Here is a 21989-nt window from a genome sequence, read left to right as displayed (position 1 = left end):
AAGTAGGAAACATACTTAAAATAACACATGGGTTACACATCCTTTCACTAATCCTAAGTATGCGTAATGCAGATCCTCATTTTAGAAATGCAGGAACCGAGACTAAAAAGACACTGTAATTTGCTCAAATGTACGCAGTGAGCAGTGGTGGAGCCTGGCTATAGGAAACCAGGTTATAGAACTCTAGAGCCTGGGGCTTTCGTGACATCCTCCTCGCGCTACGTCTCACTGGAATCCACAGCTGCTTCCCAGGTAGGTCCACAGCCTCACTGGATGTGGTGCTTCACCTCTGAGAAAGAACAGCTACTGACAGACGGGACACAGTCCCAGCTTGCTCCGGTGACCCTGACCTCCGACCTGTCGTATAGAGTCGCATTTCCCTCTTTCTCTTGCCTCCTCTGGGGTCTCCCGCTTGGACTGAAATGAGAAGTCTAGAGTAGTAGAGAGGGGTGTCTGAGGTTGATATTCCCAGACAGCTTTGAACTAGATCCCTAGGAAGACTTCCTTTCCTTTTAAAGATCGTTTTCCACACTGGCATACGCGGTAAGCAATCAAAGAAAGACAGAAGGAAAAGTTACTTCCAGATGGCTCCCCATCTTGCTGTAATGAAGATTAAATATAGAAAATACTCCAACATATCATTAGGCAAACATGAGTATTAATATCATTCACATTACAAATGGGACAAAACGGAAATCCAGTCTATAGCTTGACTTAACTCTGAGGCTAGGCCCTCAGAGCCAGGAGACAGGCCACTAGAGCACCCTGATCCTGAACAAGTTGGAGGCTCACGACACCTGAGGTAAGAGGCGAAACTGAAGTGTTTCTAGACTTCTCTCTAGAGATGGCTTCCTGCATTCGAACTGACCAAACTCTCTCCCTTTTGTGGTGAGGGCCTGTTCAAATGGCTACTTACCAGTGTATTCTACTTTCTCCATCAACCTACTTGTGTTGTTTCCTGTCAAGTGAGATTTTCAGCAAAACTCTTAAGACATGCAGAGCTTTGGGGTACCCCTTGTCCCTCAGCCTCTTTCCCTGCGCTATCATGACAAGGCTATCTGCCCCTTCTATAGGCTAACAAGTATACCTTCTCCTGAAGACCAGGACTATGCTTCATGAGATGAGAAGGCTTGAAAATAAACAGAAAAATCTGATGGTGGTCCAGATCCTAGAAAGCCACCTAAGGTGCTCAGAACTCACCAAGCAGCCCTGGGGAGGAGGGAAAGGCAGAGAAGGAGGAAGAGACAGTGCCAAGTTGGGCTGGAGGTCCGGATGGTGGGAATTTTCCCTCCGTCTTTTGGCTTCATTTCTTCCACTGCAGAAGCCACATTGGCCCAAGGTGAGGGGGTTGGCTGGCTAGGTTAATAGGGCTCATAGTGCTCAGCTTAGGGCTTAGGTCTTCCCCAGCCCGATCCCACTGCTTGTACCCCATACCATTAAGGCTCAGTCCTCAGAATGTCCGTTCGCCCATCAGTAAGTGACCCAAGTCCCAACATGAGTTTAAGATCGACAAGTCTGAGATTCAAGTACCCCGTTACCAATCAGCAGTGTGATTATATCCTCTCAATCACCACAGAAGGGTCATGGCAATCACTTCCTGATAGGAGGCCAAGGGTATCCCTGGGCAGGCCCCACACGGGAACTCAGCTCAGGGACCTTCCACAAATGACCAGTTGTGCCTACAGGCTGGACAGATGGCGTGGGGCCCCTGGGGTTAGTGATGGTCCAATGCCTTCAATGAAGTTGTTCCATTGGTCATAGTCCTCTTTCAGGCCTGAATGGAGGAGAAAAAAACACAGAAGGGCTAGGTAAACTTGTAAAGGTAGATCAAAGAGTAGCTTCCATGGATTTAGTGGCTCATCAAAGAGACAGGAGCATCTGGGATACTACAACGACTGGTTATAGTGGTTGCGATGGTGGAAGCAACAATGGTAACTCCTGTTCTTTCAGTGCGTTTTTACATGCTCTTCTTAAACAACTTGCTTAACCCATAACAACTCAGTAACGACAATAATAACAGAAGGGAGCATTGACTGAAGGGCAATTCATTCCAGGAACTTTGCTAAACATGCATTGTTTCATTTAATTTTCATAATATCGCTATGTGTCAAGTACTGCGTGCATGCTAAGTTGCTTCAGTTGTGTCCAACTCTTTGTGACCCCATCGACTGTAGCCTACCAGACTCCTCTGTCCATGGGATTCTCCAGGCAAGAGTAATGGAATGGGTTGCCATGCCCTTCTCCAGGGGATCTTCCCGACCCAGGGATGGAACTTGTGTCTCTTAAGTCTCCCACATTGTAGGCAGGTCCTTTACCACTAGCGCCACCTGGGGAGCCCTGTATCGGCCCAATTTTACAGCTGAGGAAACAGGCTCAGCGAAGCTACCAGATTCATCCTATGTCAATACAACTGGTTAAGTGGCAGAGACAGAATTCAAACCCCGGTGAGATAGGGTGAGAAAGTGGAAAACCCACTTCCAGCCTCATGGATGTTGCTGAGCAAGAAGAGATCCTCCACAAGCCAGCCAGTAAATATGAATCCATGGCCGCCTCAGTGAAGGGCAGAAGGAACGGGACAGTAACAGCACGAAGCAGCATAAAGTAGGTATGATTCCAGAGAGGTCCCTGGGACCACAGGCAGATGGAGCTAATGACATGGTGAGAACAGTCAGGCAGGGCCCAAGGCCCAGGCTGAGGGAGCAGGACACAGCTAAGCAGGCAAATGGTGTTTCTGTACAAAACAAAAACCTGGGACGTGGGCAGCAACCACTCTCCTTCATCTTCAGATCCCCAAGGCCCTGCCAAGGCCCTGGCAGGGAATAGGTCCTCGACAAACAGTGCGCCATATTCATCACTTAAAAAAATGCGGAGCACACTGCTGTGTGCCACAGTGTGTTCCTGATGCCAGAAATACAGCCACGGACAAATAGAAACCCTCATCCTCATAGAGCTCACAATCTAGAGATAACAATAAACAAAACAACCTACATAGGCTATGAAAAGGTGAGCAGCGCTGTGGCTAAAAACCGAGCCAGACAGAGGCAGTGCTGGTGGCCGGGACCAGGGGTGAGCGGAGGAAGGGATGGTACGATGCTTTTTAAAGAGGGCTGTCAACGTAAGCCTCCCTGGGAAGGTGACATGTGAGTGAAAAAGTGAAGGAGGTGAGAGTGAGCCACGAGATTACACAGGAAGAATGTTCGAGGCAGCAGGAACAGCAGCGCAAAGGCCTGAAGCAGGACTGCGCCTGGGACGTGGAGGCTTGTGGAGCGAGAGGGGAAGCAGGCCTGGGGAAGAGCCACAGGAGGGACACTAGGCATTGACTTTGCCTCTCAGAGAAATAGGAGCCACGTTAGGATCCTGAGCAGCGGAGTGACAAGATATGGCTTCCTTTCTAAAAGGGGGCTTCCCTGGTGGCTCAGCTGGTCAAGAATCCGCCTGTAACGTGGGAGACCTGGGTTCGATCCCTGGGTGGGGAAGATCCCCTGGAAAAGGAAACGGCTACCCACTCCAGTGTTCTGGCCTGGAGAATTCCATGGCCTATATAGTTCAGGGATTGCAAAGTGTCGGACACTACCAAGTGACTTTCACTTTCTTTCTAAAAGGATCACTCTGAAGGCTTGATAAAGAAAGGAGTGTGGAGACTTCCCTGGTGGTCTAGTGGCTAGGAATCTCCCTTCCAGGCTTCCTTGGTGGCTCAGCGGTAAAGAATCCACCTGCCAAGGTAGGAGGCACGGGTTTGATCCCTGATCTAGGAAAACCCCACATGCCGTGGAGCAACTAAGCCTGTGCACCACAACTACTGAGCCTGTGCTCTCAGAGCCCACGTACCACAGCTATGAAGCCCGCGAGCCCTAGACTCCAGGCTCTGCAGCAAGAGAAGCCACCGCAAGGAGAAGCCCATACATGCAACTCGAGAGTAGCCTGCAGAGCAAAGAAGACCCGGCACAGTCAAAAATAAATTTTAAACATTTTTTAAATGTGCAGGACTTCCCTGGTGGTACAGTGAACAAGAATCCACCTGGCAAGGCAGGGGCATGGGTTCGATCCCTGGTCCAGGAAGATTCTACATGCCTCAGGGTCACTAAGCCCGTGCACCACAGCTACTGAGTCCATGCTCTAGAGCCTGCAACCACTGAGCCTGCAGGCCACAGCTCCCGAAGCCCACGCACCTAGAGCCCAAGCTCTGCAACAAGCGAAGCCACCATGAGAAGCCCCAGCAACCAAGGAGCCCCGCTCACTGAACTAGAGAAAGCCTGCACGCGGCAATGAGGACCAAGGGCAGCCCGGAATAAAATCAATGATCTTTTTAAGGTGCAAAATTTCAAGGCACAAAATACAAAATATTATTAGAGGAAAAAAAAAAATGAACCCACATTCCAATGCAGAGGACATGGGTTCGATTCCTGGTTAGGAACTAGGGTCCCACATACCATGGGGCAACTAAGCCAGAGTAGCACAGCTCAGAAGCCCATGCACTGCAGTGAAGACCCCACATACCACAGCTAAGACCCGACACAGCCAGATAAATTAAAAAAAAGAGTTTAAAAAAGAAAGAAAGGACTGTGTGGGGACGCAGGGGTGGCAATAGGGAGTGGGTAGCCTATCCCTTCTCCAGCAGATCTTCCAGACCCAGGAATCAAACTGAGGTCTCTTGCATTGCAGGCAGATTCTTTACCAGCTGAGCTAACAGGGAAGCCCTTAAAAAAGAAAGGACTGTGTGGGGAGGCAGGGGTGGCAATAGGGAGACCGGTTAGGAAACTCTTAAGTGAGAGACGAGTTGGACAGGATGGTAGCTGTGGGGGTGGTGACAAATGACTTTCTATTTGTATTCTGAAGGTAGGGCCAATAGGATTTTCTGAGGGACTAGATGGGAGGTGTAAGAGAGGAGACAAGAATGGGACTTTGGCTTGAGTAACTCGAAGGATGGAGTTACTATTAACTGAGAAAGGAAAGACTGCAGTTGAAAGCTGTTATTATGTGTGATTCCCCTTCGAAGGCCAAGTAGAGATGTTGAGTTAATAAATCTGATGCTCATGGGCAAGACGGAACTGGAGACAAACTGGAGAGTTTTCAGCATGGAGATGGCACTTAAAGCCAGAAGACCAGATGGCATTGGGGGATACAGGTAGAGAAGAGGTCCAAGCACTGAGCCCTGGAGGCAGCAAGGCAGACGGAGGGGAGCAGACACTGAGAAGGAGAAAATTTGCAAGGAGGCATCCTGGAAGCAAAGACTGGGCTGCACAGAAGACGGCCTCACCAACTCTCCCAGAAGCTGCCGAGAGTTCCACTGACATGAGGCACGAGAGGTGACTGCTGGATTTAGTACTGTGAAGGTTTCACGGAGGAGTGGGATGCAAAAGCCTGGTAGGCGTAGGTTCAAGAGAGAAAGTGCAGGGAACGATCAGAGAAAGTGAAGCCACTCGTGTGAGGAGTTCTGCTATTATGAGGGAGAGGGAAACAGGGTGGTAACTGGGGACCAAAGTGTGGGGTCAAGACAGAATTTTTAAAAAAGAAATTTCAGCATGAAATGAGCCACAGACAGGGAAAAATTGATGATCTAATGTAAAGAGAAAGAACACTGTTGACACAGTCCTCTTGAGCAGACCAGAGGGTGAAATCCAGTGCGCAAGTGGAGGGGTTGGCCTAGTAAGACGACTGAGTAGGAACCTCTGGGAACCAGATGGAAGGCTGAGTCTCTGCAAGAAGGTAGGGAGATGCAGTGGTGGGATTCGAAGACGGACTGATGGCTTCCATTTTCTGAGTGAAGTGGAAGACAGAGTTAATCAGCTGAGAGACCACATAGGGGAGGAAGGTAACCGAGGTTTCAAGAGAAAGAAGAAGGTGTGAAATTGTCTTCCAGGAGCGAGGCAGGGAGGATAAGCAGGTGGAAACAGGAGCTGCATGACGCACCAAACCTTCCTAACAGAAGGTAACACAAGCCCTGTGTCAGCAGAACGCTGCTCTCAGAGGTAATTTTTAGGATCAAAGGTAATTTTAAGTTTTCTATTTTATTTTTTTAATTTAAGCATAATTGCTTCACAATTTTGTGTTGGTTTCTGCTGTACAACAATGTAAATCAGCTCTAAGTATATATATACTCCCTCCTTCTTGAGACTCCCTCCCACCCACCACCCCTCTGGTTTATCACAGAGCACCAAGCTGAGCTCCCAGGATCAGAGAGATTTTTTAGGAATGGTGAGAGGTTCAGCTGAGCCACTTACAACCTATTTTAGTTTCCCACATCACACATACTGTATGGCCACCATACAGTGGTGGCCTTTCAGAGCAGGCTTTTCTCTCTTTGAAAAACTAAGTACCCCAAGCTCAGAGTCTTCACCTTTTTTCACTGTCTTATCTCTTCTCAAGTGGATACTGCAAGAGCTTCCTACCTGGGCTCTTTCCCTCTCAACCCATCCCATCTCACCCATCCTCCATGACATAGTCAGACTACAAACATAAGTCTAATGATGACAATCCCCTGCTTATCCACGAAAGGCACTCACAGTCCATGGAATAAAATTCAAACTTATTTCAGGCATACATGGGTTTCTATATCTGGCTTCTGCCCACTTCTCTACCTTTATTTTCCAACAGTTCCACTATCCTGAATGCCAGATACACTAAACACAGCTTCGCAAAACTGACCAGCCCACACCAGCCTTTGTGCCTTCTGTCTAGAAGACTCTTGCCTGCTGAGCCTTACTCTTCTCTGACATTAAAGACAAGTATCACAGTGCAACCATGGAGCACCGGGGCTTTCCAATCAGACAGTCTAGTGGGCATTCTGGCTTTGTTGTTTAGTTGCTCAGTCGTGTCCAACTCTTTTGCAACCCCATGGCCCAGCCTCCTCTGTCCATGGGATTTTCCAGGCAAGAATCCTTAAGTGGGTTGCCATTTCTTTCTCCAGGGGAATCTTCCTGGCCCAGGGATCAACACCCCCTGAATTGGCAAGCAGATTCTTTACCGCTGAGCCACCTGGAAAGTCCCAATTCTTGCTTTGCCACTTACTAACCAGATAACTGGGACAAAATTACTTAAATTCTCTAAGCTTTAGTATCCTCATCTGTAAAACGGAGTTAATAACACAAATACTCATTGGGAAGGGCCATCTTCAGGATTATACATGCTGAAGTAACTATAGTAGTTTAGCAGAAGGACTGGCATCAAGCCTGTCCTCAACGATCTTCCTCAGTCTAAGACTCTCCTAATCATCTGATGATCTCCAGTAATGAGTATCTTAGTTCAGAGGACACGGCTACTCAGCGGAATCCAATCATGCCGTGGAGAGGGCCCCTGTCACCTTTAATTTTTTTTTTTTTAATTTTTATTGGTCTCAGCATGAGTCATGCAGGATCTTAGTTTCCAGACCAGAGATTGAAAGCAGGCCGCCTGCACTGGAAGCACAGCGTCGTAAGCTCTGGACCACCAGGGAAATCCCTCCTCTGTCATCTTTAGCTCTTCCCGAATGATACGATTTTCAGTCTGTCTGCCCTCTGATGGACAAGGATCATTTCCAGTAGTCATATATGGATGTGACAGTTGGACTATAAAGAAAGCTGAGTGCCAAAGAATTGATGCTTTTGAATGATGGTGTTGGAGAAGACTCCTGAGAGTCCCTTGGACTGCAAGGAGATCCAACCAGTCCATCCTAAAGGAGATCAGTCCTGAGTGTTCATTGGAAGGACTGATGTTCAAGCTGAAACTCCAATACTTTGGCCACCTGATAAGAAGAGCTGACTCATCTGAAAAGACCCTGATGCTGGGAAAAATTGAAGGTGGGAGGAGAAGGGGATGACAGAGGATAAGATGGTTGGATGGCATCACCGACTCAATGGATGTGAGTTTGGGTAAACTCCGGGAGTTGGTGATGGACAGGGAGGCCTAGCGTGCTGTAGTCCATGGCGTTGCAAACAGTCAGACACGACTGAGCGACTGCACTGAACTGAATGATATGGTGCCTAAGAGGAAACAGGGAAAGTGAGTAGCAGACCACGTCGTCAGGGCCCATTAAAGTCTTGAGACAGATCCATTCTTCTCTTCCCAGGTGATAAGAATGATGCTCTAAGGTCTCTACTAACCCTAAAGGCTCACGATGAGCAAGATGAAACAAACAGGCATAAACACTGAAACACAAGTCTAGATTTAAAAAGTCAATACATTCAAAACAGGACAGATTCAGAGACTTCTCTGGTGGTCCAGTGGCTCAGACTCTACACTCCCAATGCAGGGGGCCTGGGTTCGACCCTTGGTCAGAGAACTAGATACCACATGCTGCAACTAAGGTTCAGCACAGCCAAACAAAGAAATAACAAAATAAGATAGATGCATTTTTAAAGGAAACTCAATCCAAATCAAACTTTTTCAGCATTTGGTGGAAAGGTTAATACACTCAGGCCATCCAGCTGGAAGTCTAGTGTCCAGAACACAGAGGCAACAGTCCCACTGTGCCAGGCACTGGCCAGACCATATCTGGCATGTTGTATTCAAGTCAGGGCAGCACACATTCAAAGGCACACCAACGAACAGCCCATTCAAAGGGGGAAATTTCACAGGCAACGGGGGGAGGTACCAGGAACATTTAGCTTAATGAACAGAGAAGTCAGAGAGGACACCAGCGGTGACTTCAAATATCTTAAGAGCGGTCATGTGCAAGGGGGCTGCAGCGTCTCAGGGTGGGTCTTGAGGGGATACCCAGGGCAAGTGGGGCGGATTTACAAAGACTTGGCCGTAGATTAGAGTTAGGTCAAGCCTTAGAACCCCAGGCCAGCATGGCTCCCTTCTGAAGGACGCTGCCCTCTGCATAGCACCTGCTGAGGGGTCAGCCTGGCATAGTAGGGTAGCCTCCTCCATTCTGACTGGATCAAAAAGAGACATCTGATCGAGAGAGCTCCGGGCCCAGGCTGGGCAGGAACCTACAATATGTTTTGGCAGGTAAAGATGGGCTGGTACCACCAAGCTGTCTCTCTTGGGAATCTGGTCTAAGAAATTCCCGAAAATGTGGCGGTGACCAGTAGGAGCTGAAGATGAAAGGGATGCCATGAGGGAGAGAACAAGATGCAACTGGTTCAAGCCGACCAAAGTGATGAGGAAGTAGAAACTACGAATAAGCAGATGTTCTCAGCAGGAGAAAAAAGCACAGCGGAGAAGGTACAGAGGAAACTGGAGTAAAGAGAAACAGAAATATCATGGGAGGAAGAGACAGAGAGACTGAGCCTGAGAGACAGAAGTCAGTCCCACAAGCTACCTCCGCTCCTGTAAACCTTCCCTTCCCACCTGGCCAGGGGTACTCTCATAACAAACTCCCCTTTTTCCTCAAGGAAAATTAGTGAATCTCCAGTCCTTGTAATCAAAAAGCACCTAACTAGAATATCAGTTCTTCAAACTATTAAAAGTCTCTAGGGATGGAGCAGGCTGACCCTTGAAGCAGTGTACTCCCCACGCTGCGCGACCACGTGGCAGAGAAGATATGAGACGATGCCTCCCTTGGGTAGGAGGCTGGACCAAAGACCCCTAGAGGCCTGGCCATTTGCTGGCCAGTGATTTATGACATCAGTCATCATCCTAACCCACAAATGTAGCCCATCTATCATCATAACCTCCTCCACAACACAGATAAGGTGAGTGATAATGAGTTAGAACAGAGAGGGTGGAGTACAGTGAGGTGAATGTTCCACTGACAATGAGGAAACCGAGGCTCAGAGGAGTTAAATGACTAGGCTAAGGTTACTTAGGTGGTAAGAGACACAATCAGGATCTCCAAAATTTCAGCTAAGTGTTCTTTCTAGAATCCTATGCCATTCCTTCACTCAGGTTTTGCCATAAATCTCCCTGATCCGAGACATGTCAGAATAGACCACCGTGCAGGGATATCTAAGAGATCCCTCCCCGCCAGCTGCCCCATAAGCTCCAGTTCTCTGCTTACCAAGATGCTTCTGCAGGAAGGCCAACATGGCCCGCACCACGGTCTCCTGACCTTCATAGGGGTCCAAGCTTCCACGGGTGTGACTGGAGAAGAATTTACTAATCCAGTTACCAGCCGCAAAAACAAAGTCGGTTAGACCCCGATGAACAGAACCCCTAGAGGAAAAGAAAAACAAGTGTCTGGTAGGGGTCTGGAAGCCAAGGCACACAAATATTCAAGCACCCACAATGTGCAAGGTGCTTTCCATGCATTATCTCCCTTAATTTTCACAACAATCTAGTAAGGCAAGTATTTTCCTCTTTGAAAGAACCAAAGGAGAGAAATGATCTACCCAAGTTCACACAGTTAGTAAGAGACAGAGCTGAGGTTTGAAAGCAGGTGAGCCTGGCTTCAAAGCTGCCTCAACTCTGAGACCACAAGGCCTGACTGTGCAGGGAAAAGGCAGAGTCGGCTGGAGAGGGGTCAGGGCAAGGAGGTAAGGTCTGGAACCCCTGCCCTCCCACGTTGTTGTGAACTATCACCCCATGGCTTTTACCCCATGACTTCTGAACATTCACAAAACATATCAGCTCTTTCTTTAGCTCAGAACTGCACCACAAAGTAAGCCAGAAAAACAATAAGAACTTGCCTTTAAATAATCAGGAAAGTTAGGGCAAGTGCTTATACAGGAGGGTTTCTGGATTACAATTTGTCATTTGACGTCAAATGCACTTAATTTGAAGGTGAAATTCTCACGAGGTTCATTTCGAGCTAAATTACTCAGAACTAATTTACTAGTCAATTCAATGAGGGAAGGAAGATCTAAATGTCAAACTCTGTTTGATATGGTGAAGAAAAGCTGACTTTAAAATGTATTATTTAAGGCACATGGGAGAGTATAAAGAAAAATATAATGGATACTTTAAGTATCCAGCACTCAGTTTAAGAAATAATACATTGTCAAGAGTTAAATCCACAGTCTCTGCGTACCTTTTTCCAACTGCTCTCACCCCCGCTTCCCTCTAGAGATCACAATTATCCTGAATCTCATTGACTTGGGGAGACTCTCCAGCAGTTCTCTGCTGCCATGAAATCAAAATCAAAGGGGAGAGGCTGGCCCCATGGAAGACGGCACGGGCCAACATGGGCAAGGGAAGAAGCCATGGCCTACTGGGCAGACCCCTAGCAGTCCAGCCCTCGGATCTGGCATTTCAACCACCTGAATGAGTACAGAGGTCCATGACACGTAGTTACTTGTTTTGCTAGTTTGGGCTCCTTGAAGCACGTGTGTTATTTGGCTCAAGACAGGGCAGGATAACATCGGAGACTTATCAGTGAGACTTTAGCCCTTCAACTGTAGCTGTAAACCACTTCCTAGGTAAAGTTCATTTCTCAAAGTCACTCAAAATCTTCTGTCTGTGAAAAATGGCTCCTAAAATCAATCCATCTGATGGTGCTAATGATGGACATGAAAAGAATGTGGTTTTTCTAAGGCAGAAAATAGACGGTTTATGGAAGATACCTGAATTCAGGTACGCATGAAGGTCTCTAAAAATCTGTCCTGTGAATGTCATAGGTCTGCTACTCCACACTCTCCAAAAGACTCAACAAAATTCCCAAAGGAGATTAGAGATTCCTGGAGTCCACCCAGACCCACACCTCTTCCTCTGCAATGCACAATCCCATGATTTCCTTTTCCAGAAAGCAAAAGGTAAATCCTGCCATAAAGTCATACCAACGAGCGAAGAAATCACTGCAGGTAGAGCTAAGTGGAGAAGGGCAGATATGAAATTTGAAAGGCATTAAGATTTTGAGATTCAGGAGGTATTTAGACATTCTACCCATGGGTACGACTTCCAGATAATTTAGAGGGAGCCACACAACTGAGAAGAAAATGGAGCAGACCCTGGAGATCAGGCATGACCGTGGGGCTTACTCACAGGACAGTTATGATCCTGGATTGGTCGTGCTGGTCACAAATCTTCTTCATCAAGTTGATAGTCTCCACTGTCTGGAACTTCTCAGCGTTGATAAAGAAGATAGGGCCTCGGGCCGTGGGGTAAAAGTCATGCTCCAGAGGAAACATCCAAGCATCCAAAGCCACAGCACACCTGGAACAAGACCAGACGTGGGACTGCCATGGAGAAACCCAGCCAAGGGCAGTTAGGATAGTGAGGGGAGAACAGAGCTCCCCCTTTAGTGAGGCAAAGGCTCAGAAAGCCTGGAAGGGGAACCAGGGCCCACATCCTTCGGTTAGGATCTTTTTTAGAGATCACTTTTCAGTTCAGTCACTCGGTCGTGTCTGACTCTTTGCGACCCCATGGACTGCAGCATGCCAGGCTTCCCTGTCCATCACCAACCCCTGGAGCTTACTCAACCTCATGTCCAGCGAGTTGGCGATGCCATCCAACCATCTCATCCTCTGTCGTCCCCTTCTCCTCCCGCCTTCAATCTTTCCCAGCATCAGGGTCTTTTCAAATGAGTCAGTTCTTTGCATCAAGTGGCCAAATTATTGGAGTACTTCAGCATCAGTCCTTCCAAAGAATATTCAAGACTGATTTCCTTAAGGATGGATTGGTTGGATCTCCTTGCTTTCAAGGGATTCTCAAGAGTCTTCTCCAACACTACAGTTCAAAAGCATCAATTCTTCTTTAGCGCTCAGCTTTCTTTATAGGCCACCAAAAATCCTTCTAGATTTTTAAACTCTCTGAAAGCAAGGATCTGATCTCCTTCTTCTCTTGGCTCTACTTTCAGGCAGCAGACTTGCATCACACAGAATGACACATTATTCATTATTCATTCATTCCACTCATCCGGTACCTACTCTGTGCTTAAGCCTTGTGTTGTGGATCCAGAGATAAATGACACAGTTCTGGGAGGTCTGGGAGCAGTGGAGACAGAACACACAAGGCAACAAAATATAGCTTAGCGCCCTGAAAATACAAGCAGCCCAGAGCATACACGGCAGGGTGGTCAGGGAAAGCCGCCCTGGGGCCACAGCTCGAAGTCACAGCCAGTTTATCAAGCATCAATCTCTGTCACCAAGGGCAAAACTAAGGTCCTAAGATTAGCATCCTACCCCCCCAGCCCTGAAGCTCCTCCAGTCTCTTCCATCTCAATAAAGGACGATCATCTTCCCTTCAAATGATGGGCGCACAAATGAAAAACCTCGATTCCTCTCTCTTTCTCTCATACATCACTAAGTCTGGAAAATTCTAAAACCGATCCTGACTCCATCACTTCTCTCCAGCCCACCTCCTCCATCCCAATGCAAATCCCTCAGCTTTCACCTTGACTCTGAAATCAGCTCACTCTAACCAGACTGCTTGTTTCCAGTCTTGTCCTACAGCCGACTCTTCACATGTATGCGTGCGTGCTAAGTTGATTCAGTTGTGTCAGACTCTTTGAGGCCCCATGGACTGCAGCCTGCCAGTCTCCTCTGTCCATGGTATTTTCCAGGCAAGAATACTGGAGTGGATTGCCATGCCCTCCTCCATAGGATCTTCCCAACCCAGGAATCGAACCTGCATCTCCTGCATAACAGGCTCTTTCTTTACTGCTGAACCACTAGAGAAACCCCCATTCACAGAGTGGTTTTTACATGTAAATAAGATTTTTCTATACTTAAAATTTTTCAGTGGTTTCCCATCACACTTAGAACAAAATCTAACTTCCTTACTCTGGCCAAAAGGCCCTGTGATCTGGCCAGTTTATCTCCCTAATCACATAGTTCCCCATCCTGCTCGGCTCCCCCCATACTCCCCGCCCCTGCCCCCACTATGCTCTTCCTACACTAACACAGCAGGCTTCTTTCTACCTCAGGGCCTTTAGCTGTTCCTTCTGCCTAGATTGATATTCTAGACCTTTATGTAGGTTGACTTCTTTTCCTTAAAGTCTCAGCTTTTGTCACTTTCTCAAGGAAGCCTCCAGAAAAGGCAATGGCAACCCACTCCAGTACTCTTGCCTGGAAAATCCCATGGAGGAGGAGCCTGGTAGGCTACAGTCCATGGAGTCACTAAGAGTCGGACACGACTGAGCGACTTCACTTTCACTTTTCACTTTCATGCATTGGAGAAGGAAATGGCAACCCACTCCAGTGTTCTTGCCTGGAGAATCCCAGGGACTGGGGAGCCTGGCGGGCTGCTATCTCTGGGGTCGCAGAGTCGGACACAACTGAAGCGACTTAGCAGCAGCAGCAAGGAAGCCTACAGATACTTTAGCTTATCAGCCTGTTTCCTTCTCTTCCTTGCACTTGCCTGCTGGGGATCTGATTACTTGTTACTTTGTTTACCTTGCTTTCTTCTTCACCACTGAACCCCCACCTCCCAAAACAGTGCCGGATACATAATACTTGCTGAATGAACGTGTGGCATGTGGAGCTAACAGCAGCATCACTGGGAAACTCACCTAAATTGCGTCTCCTTGGCCAAGGCCAGAATAGCTGTGGCCCCTCCAAACGAATGTCCCATTACAGCCACGCGGCTCACGTCAATGCTGCCCTGAAGGAAGCCAAGTCGGAAAGGCAGGGGTGCTTTTTTAGGGACTCTTTGGGGCAAGAGGAAGAAACAGGGAGACGATGATATGGAAGCACAATACAGAGGCGAGCCCTCCAAAATCATGTTATTAAGCACCTCTCGCCCACTGGAGAGCAGCCACTCAGGCCAGCCCTGGACTGAACAGCCTTCTCTAGGCAGGAATTCTGAAAACCACGTCTTTCACCTTTATTTTTATAATCTTACCACCTGTAATATCTGGACCAGGAAGATACTCAAATATCTATAAATAAATGAATAAACTGAAATTATGTGACCAATCAGTGGAAGAACACATTAAGGATGAGAACTCTCAGGAATTCCCTGACAGTCGAGTGGTTAGGACTCAGCGCTTGCACTGCAGGGGCCTGGGTTCAAACCCTGGTCAGGGACCTAAGATCTTGGAAGCCACAGAGCGCAGCCAAGAAAAAAAGAATAAGAATTCTCTTCATCTAGATCCTTGCCTTACAACAGGAGGGATGATATGCACCAAATCAAGGGCAGAATGGGGGCGCTCCTGCTGCCCTTCCACATCACTCTGAAGCAAGGACTGCTTGTACTGAAACCATCTCAGGTCCTACTTCCTCTGATATCTGTCCTGACTTTTATCCAGCAGAGTGAGTCTGCTCGCTCTAACAAGCTCTGCACGCATCAATTTCTGGTTGTCCCCAGAAGCCTTCAGGACATGGTTATATAAACAGCCACTGCAGCTGCCTGCTAAAGGGCTCAGGAAATCTCTCTAGGATTCACTGTGCAGCCTCTGCCCAGAACCTGTGCCTTCCTTTGCTCTCAGTAAAATCTAGCTCAAGATTTTGTATCTAAATTCTCCCCTTCATGGGACTTCCTTGGCGATCCAGTGGTTAAGACTGCCTTCCAAGGCCTGGGGTGCAGAATCCTGGTGGGGGAGCTAAGATTCCTACATGCTTCCAGGTCAAAAAACCAAAACATAAAACAGAAACAATGCTGTAACAAATTCAACAGAGACTCTGAAAGTGGTCCACATTAAAAAAAATTTTTTTTTCCTCCCCACTTTGCTAAGTTCCTTCAGATTGGTTCAGGCCTCTTCAGCTTTTTTAATGGTAATATATTCACATAACTCTAAAATCAGGAGCATAAAGAAGTCTTCCCTTTCCACACAGTTGCCCACTCCCTACCCAGACAGGTGAGTTTCTTGTGTCTTTGGAGAGCTTACTTATCCTATACAGGTAAACATGAATATATACGTTCTCGTTTTTACATAAGGAATATTGTACCTTACTTTTTAATACACGAATATTACTCCATTAAGAGCTTCCTTATCCTGTTTTACAGCCACATTTGATTTCACCATGCTACAGACCACTAGTGATCACCAAAACTATTCTTCTTCCTGGACACACAGCTAGACTGTATTTCCAGCAGTCAGATGTGGCCTTGTGATTGGATGCGAGTGGTAGTGGTTTTGTGATAGACTGTGAAAGTGATTATCTCCATTTCCAGTCCTGGATACTATAAACACTCTTCCATAACAACCTCCACACTCTTTCCCATTCCTGGGTTAATGTATATGGTGAAGGTGGGTTTCACAAGTGGAAGAGAGTAGAGCAATTAGAGGAAGGTAGCCTAGTTCCCTGAGTTAGCCCTTGCATAGAAGCACCCATTTTGGACTTCATGTGGGAGAGAAATAAATCTCTCCTCACTAACCACTGAGATTTGGGGCTTACATGTTATAGCAATTGCTTCCAAGTGGCTCAGTGGTAGAGAACCCGCCTGCCAATGCAGGAGCTGTAGGAAACTCGGGTTTGATCTCTGGGACAGGAAAATCCCCTGGAGGTGGAAATGTCAACCCACTCCAGTATTCTTGCCTGAAAAAAATCTCATGGGTAGAGGAGCCTGGCAGGATACAGTCCATGGGGTCACAAAGACTTGGACACAACTGAGCAACTGGGCACGGATGTTATAGCAATTAGCATTATCCAAAATAATATATCCATTGTTCCATAATCTATTAAACCAGTTGTGCTCACTTACGGGTGAACATTTAGGATACTATCAATCTTCTGTTACAACAAACAACACTGGGATGAGTAACCTTGCACATACATCATGTTGCAAGTATGCAGGGATATGTAAAATAAATTCCCAGCGTTGGAAATGGCAGGGTCCAACACAATGTGTATCTGTCCTGTTGACTGCTATTGCCAGACTGCCCTGCAAGGGACAAGCTGCACTCACACCAGTCACAGAGCAGCGCTTATTTCCCCACAGCTTTGCCAACAGGGTAAGTAATCAATTTTTGGGTCTTGCCCAATCTGAAAGATGAAAATGTACTTAGCTTTTTTTTAAAATATTTATTTTATTTACTTGGCTGCACCGGGTCTCAGCTGCAACATGCAGGACGTTCCAGTTGGGGCATGTGACTCTCAGCTGCGACACATGGGCTTTAGTTTCTGGACCAGGGATCGAACCTGGGTCCCTTGCATTGGGAGTATGCAGTCACAGTCACTGAACTATTAGGGAATCCCCTTCTTTACTTTTTTTTTTTAAATTCTCTATTTCTCCAAAAGGCTGCCTCTGGAACTAATCGAGCTATATGTAGCCTGCCATCCCCTGATGCCTGTTTCAGGCCCAGAGGCCTGCACTGCAGTGCCTGGGCCCTGCTTCTCCAGTGGGAATTGACAACACAAGCTAGTAAAGTTCTCTGGATTTCAGGTCCTGCCTGATGCTGATGCTTCTTCCTGGAAAACTTTACCAGAGCCTTTAAAAGATATCGTCTAAAGAGACTCTGGGGCACAGAGCACAGGTTTTGGAGTCAAAAAGCCCCAGCATAAAGTTTGACTCTACCACTTACTTAGCTGTGTAACCTGGGGCAGTTACTTGGACTATTGGATCGTTGGTTTCTATGTAAAGAGATAACAATGCGTATGTATGTATCAAAAGAGCTCTTACCATAGAAAGTACTCATAAAGGACTCACTGTTATTTTATATATATATACATACCATCTTATAAATTTAACATTCTCATTCATACAATGGAATGTTACGTGGCTATTAAAAAAAAATCACACCACAGGAAAATATTAACTCATTCATACTGTTTTGCTAAATGAAAAAAAGGCCACAAAATAGCTTCTATTAAATAATAACATTATTGTTTTTTTAAATGCATTTTTAAAAGACCTAGAAGGACAAACATCAAAAAATTTTGTTTCGTTTTCTTTCATGCTTTTATGTGCTTTCTTAGTTCTCTAAATAAAGGTTGAGCTACTTTTCAGATTATGGGGAAAAGGATAGGATAGGGGAGGAAAATATGCTTTTATAGGCACCAAATTTCATAGTGGGGACAGTTTCTCTCCTCCCAGGGGTTCTTAGGATTCCCTTAAAAGAAGGAACAAGCCTGCTGTAGACAACAGAGCTTGTTTGCAGCTCCACAGCCCTTCCTTTGTGAATGAACTATCTCTCCCTCATCCATGTGGCCCTGAGGGGCTGTCAGTCCTGGTGCTCAGGTTCCCCTAATGCAGAAGTGGGTGTATATCCTAGGCAGGCCAACCAGAATACTCTAGCCCTCTGACACAGTGACTGGCTCAGAATGTGAATATGACCCAAGTAGAGCCAAGGCCTTTCCAGACATTGGAAGCTAAAAAGTCTCTTTTCCTTTTAAATCTACAGCTGAGTTGAAATGCAGGCTTGGAATGCCAGCAACCACCTTTCTTGCCTGATGGTGAGAATACAGCCCATATACACAGAATAGAGCTGAGCCAGGAGAATGGAGACAGAGCCAAGAGTTTTGATGACAATGCTGGAGACCCAGCTTTGTCTGGCTCTAGCTACACTGGCCTAAAGCCAGTCTGCCTCTGGTCTTGCTACTTATTTGAGCCAATAAATTATCTTTTGGTTGAAGCTAATGAGTTAGGTTTCTGTTATTTGTAACCAAGAAAGTCTTGATGAATAAAATATGTTCCCGGTCATACCAAGTGCTGCCATACCTTCAAGGTCATCAGATCCAACCCGCCAGGCAAGATGTTGATAACAGTCTGCCCAGCAGTGACCTCCTGTAGGATCTTCAACACCCTCACACACTCGCTCACCCTCTGGTGCACCTGCAACAGAGATAGTCCCGGGGGGAGTGGAATACCGTACAACCATCCAGTGGGAATCTCAGTCCCCCTCAGAGCCAAGGAAGAATGTGCCCACCACATCTCAGCAAGCACTGTGGGCCCCACATCCTGAGAAAGCCTCAGCTCCCTCACAGCCACTCACATCAGCCCCACCTAACAGCACAATGGAGTCAACCCAGCTGTTCAGACTCTACCTACCTACCCATGGCAAAGAGAGGTATAATATGGCTATACTGTGTGGCATATGAAAGCATCTCGCAAACAAAAGGACATAAAAGTGTTCCTATTATCAACCCTGTACTGGATTCTGCTTGCCCATTTATAGCGTATGTCTACTGCTTTTGTCTGCTAGCACTCATCCATCCCTACTTCTATTAACCTTGACTTCTGAGGATTGTCCTTCAACAAAATATCTAGCAATGCATTTCTGATGGGAACTTCATATTTTGGTACTTCTTCCCAGCCTAAGAGTCTCTATCCAGGATTTTTTATATTATTACATCTTGGGGAAGAAATTGGCGACAACCCCCAAACAGCCCTATTGTCTTAGATGGTGAGGGCGGACATGCGCAACCTCGTAAGGTAAGCCAGTTAGTAGATGAGACCAGCTAGCAAGGAGACAGAAATGACAGTGATCCCAGTGGTCCTGTCCTTCCTACAGTCTGCTATGTAAACCAACCAATTCTCCTTTTTTGCGAAACAAGCTTGAGTTGGGTTTCTGTCACTTGCAATCGTTAAAGAGTTTTGATCAAGATCTCATTTCTTGGCTGTGACAAGCTCAGGACCACTTTGAATGAGACTTCAAAAGAAGTTAGTGCAAAGTCTTCTCAGTGAGTGTCTTACACAAAAGACAAGCTTAGTAACTCTCCTTCCCTACTGGCATAAGCCTACCTGGCAGTTCCGAACATAGAATTCCTTCTCCCCTTCCTCAATTTGACGGTGGGGGATCCATTCCTCCTCCAGGGCCTCATCAGGCTGATTCTCCTCTGGGGTCTGCTTGCAGAAACAGGTGGCCGCAGCTGACCCATCCCTGCAATACATGTGCCCCCAGGGACTTACTTCTCCCCTTTATCAAATCCCCTTTTCAGCCAAGCCATTCTAGCTTATCCTCTAGCTAAATGGGAAAAATATAGAGGGCATACATAGAAGAGTAGAAAAAATGGGGATTTGGGGGACGGACCTCAGTTTGAACCCCAATTCAGCTGTGTCACTTTCAGCAATGTTAGTCAATATCTTTAAACCCTGGTGTCCTCACGTTTTAAAACAAATACAATCCCTACCTTGCCTAACACTAGGACTGGAAATAATACATCCACAGGAAACTAGCCTATACCCAAGCCCAGGACGGCAGGCACCTGACCCATGATGGTTTGTTGTGACTGTCATCCTCACCTGTGCTCTGGTACAGCAACCACAAAGCCACGAGAAGCCAGCTCCATGCAGAAGGCTGAATAGAGTGTCCTAGAGATCCAGGAAGGAACCGAGAGAAGTGATCAAAGAGTGGCCTGCCCTTAGCCTCCCGTCCAACCATGCTCTGCTAGTAGCCATCACAAAAGATGGAATGGAGGAAGCTTCATTTGCAGCAGCTCTTCTTCAAGAGCTTTCCCCAGCCAGCATACCCCAACTCTCACCAAAGCTCCGAGTGTTCTCCTCCAGGGAGCATGTGCGGATTGATCCACCATGTTTTGCAACCCCATACACTGATCCATAGTCCCCATCCCAACCTCAATACAGTTTGGCTACTTGACACAATTGCTTTTTTATTGTCTCCATATTGTGTGTGCTGTGTGCCAAGTCGCTTCAGTTGCCTCTGACTCTTTGCAACCCTATGGACCACACCCCGCCAGGCTCCTCTGTCCACGGGGTTCTCCAGGCAAGAGTACAGGAGTGGGCTGCCGTGCCCTCTGTATATTGTACATCTCCCAAATTAGCTGGTGAGCTCCCTGAGGACAGGGACTCTGGCTACTTTTTAACATGCAAATATGCATCTGTGATTTAGCATGTGGGTTCCTTTGGTCTGTCCTCCAACATTCAAAAAAAATATGGCAGACATTGCTAATTGCCTACTTCAAACACCTATTTTTCCCTTCCTCCTTAATAACAGAATCTAATTTTCAGCTGAAGACACTCTCATGGATCAAAATGACATTTCCCAGCCTCTTTGTAGCCAGGTTTGTCTACGTGACTAAGTTCTAGTCCAGCAATAGGAATATAATGCTACTCTAAGTGATTTAAAATTTTCTAGTAGATATATTTTAAATAGTGAAAAGAAACAGAATTTTTTGGATATTTTGATGTTTGTCCTTCCAGTTCTTTTAAAAATGCATTAAAAAAAAACAATAATGTTATTATTTAATATAAGCTATTTTGTGGCCTTTTTTTCATTTAGCAAAACAGTATGACTGTCTTCTTATGCCAGTTCATATTTTCCTGTGGTGTGATTTTTTTAAAAGCCGTGTAACCGCCAGTCTATGTCTGACGCAGGATACAGCATGCTTGGGGCTGGTGCATGGGGATGACCCAGAGAGATGTTATGGGGAGGGAGGTGGGGGGGGGGGGTTCATGTTTGGGAATGCATGTAAGAATTAAAGATTTTAAAATTAAAAAAAAATAAAATAAAATAAAATAAAATGCAAAAAAAAATAAATAAAAGCCATGTAACATTCCATTGTATGAATGAGAATGGTAAATTTATAAAATGGTATGTATATATATGTATACACACTAACAGTGACTTCTTTATGAGTACTTTCTGTGATAAGAGCTCTTTTTACAATAGGCCAAGTATCTGCCCCAGGTTACACAGCTAAGTAAGTGTTAGAGTTAAACTTTCCGCTGGGGCTTTTTGATTCCAAAACCTGCGCTCTGTGCCCCAGAGTCTCTTTAGACAATATCTTTTAAAGGTTCTGGTAAAGTCTTCCAGGAAGAAGCATCAGCCTGGATGGTTAATAACCCAATATAGCTAAAACATTATCATTTCAACATATAATCAAGATTTTTAAATTAAAATATTTTATTGCACTATCTTTTATTTTTCATATGAAGTATTTGAAACCCAGTGTGTGTTTTATGCTTACAGCATATCTCAGTTTGGACCAGTCATACTTCAAATATTCAATAGACACATGTGGCTAGAAGTTAGCATAATGGACAGGGCAGCTGTAGTCAATGGTATGTAAGCAGCTGTGTTATACAGAACTTTCAGGAGAGTTCTCCCTTCCTATAGCATGGACTGTGTATGTAATAGCTAGAGCTAAGCAACCTCCCTGGGTCATGAGATATTCTTAGAAGCAGAAGCTACACACGCAGAGCAAGATTATAAAAGAAGTCTGGTTTTTTACTTTATAGAACTACCATATTAGGTCTGTCTAGTACTTTATCTGAGCAAAAAATAAACTTTATATTATTTAGGTCACTATTGTTAGAAGTTTTTCTATTAAATACAACTTGCCTGTACC

General features: G+C 46.1%; 1 protein-coding gene across 1 annotated transcript in view; it reads right to left on the bottom strand.

The window, feature by feature from the left end:
* Positions 1 to 588: 588 nt before the first annotated feature.
* PAFAH2 (platelet activating factor acetylhydrolase 2) overlaps positions 589 to 21989 on the bottom strand; it is a 39218-nt gene continuing 17817 nt past the window's right edge. Inside the window, exons 5-11 of the mRNA XM_052664320.1 lie at positions 19924 to 19992; positions 19423 to 19561; positions 18400 to 18513; positions 14309 to 14400; positions 11842 to 12012; positions 9923 to 10077; positions 589 to 1774 (exon numbers count right to left, since the gene is read on the bottom strand). Coding sequence (XP_052520280.1) covers positions 1680 to 1774; positions 9923 to 10077; positions 11842 to 12012; positions 14309 to 14400; positions 18400 to 18513; positions 19423 to 19561; positions 19924 to 19992 — 835 coding nt within the window. The 3' untranslated portion in view covers positions 589 to 1679. The remainder of the gene's footprint in view (positions 1775 to 9922; positions 10078 to 11841; positions 12013 to 14308; positions 14401 to 18399; positions 18514 to 19422; positions 19562 to 19923; positions 19993 to 21989) is intronic.

The sequence above is a fragment of the Budorcas taxicolor genome, chromosome 2 (assembly GCF_023091745.1).
Source record: "Budorcas taxicolor isolate Tak-1 chromosome 2, Takin1.1, whole genome shotgun sequence".
NCBI classification, from domain to species: domain Eukaryota; kingdom Metazoa; phylum Chordata; class Mammalia; order Artiodactyla; family Bovidae; genus Budorcas; species Budorcas taxicolor.
This window is presented reverse-complemented; position numbering and strand designations above follow the sequence as displayed.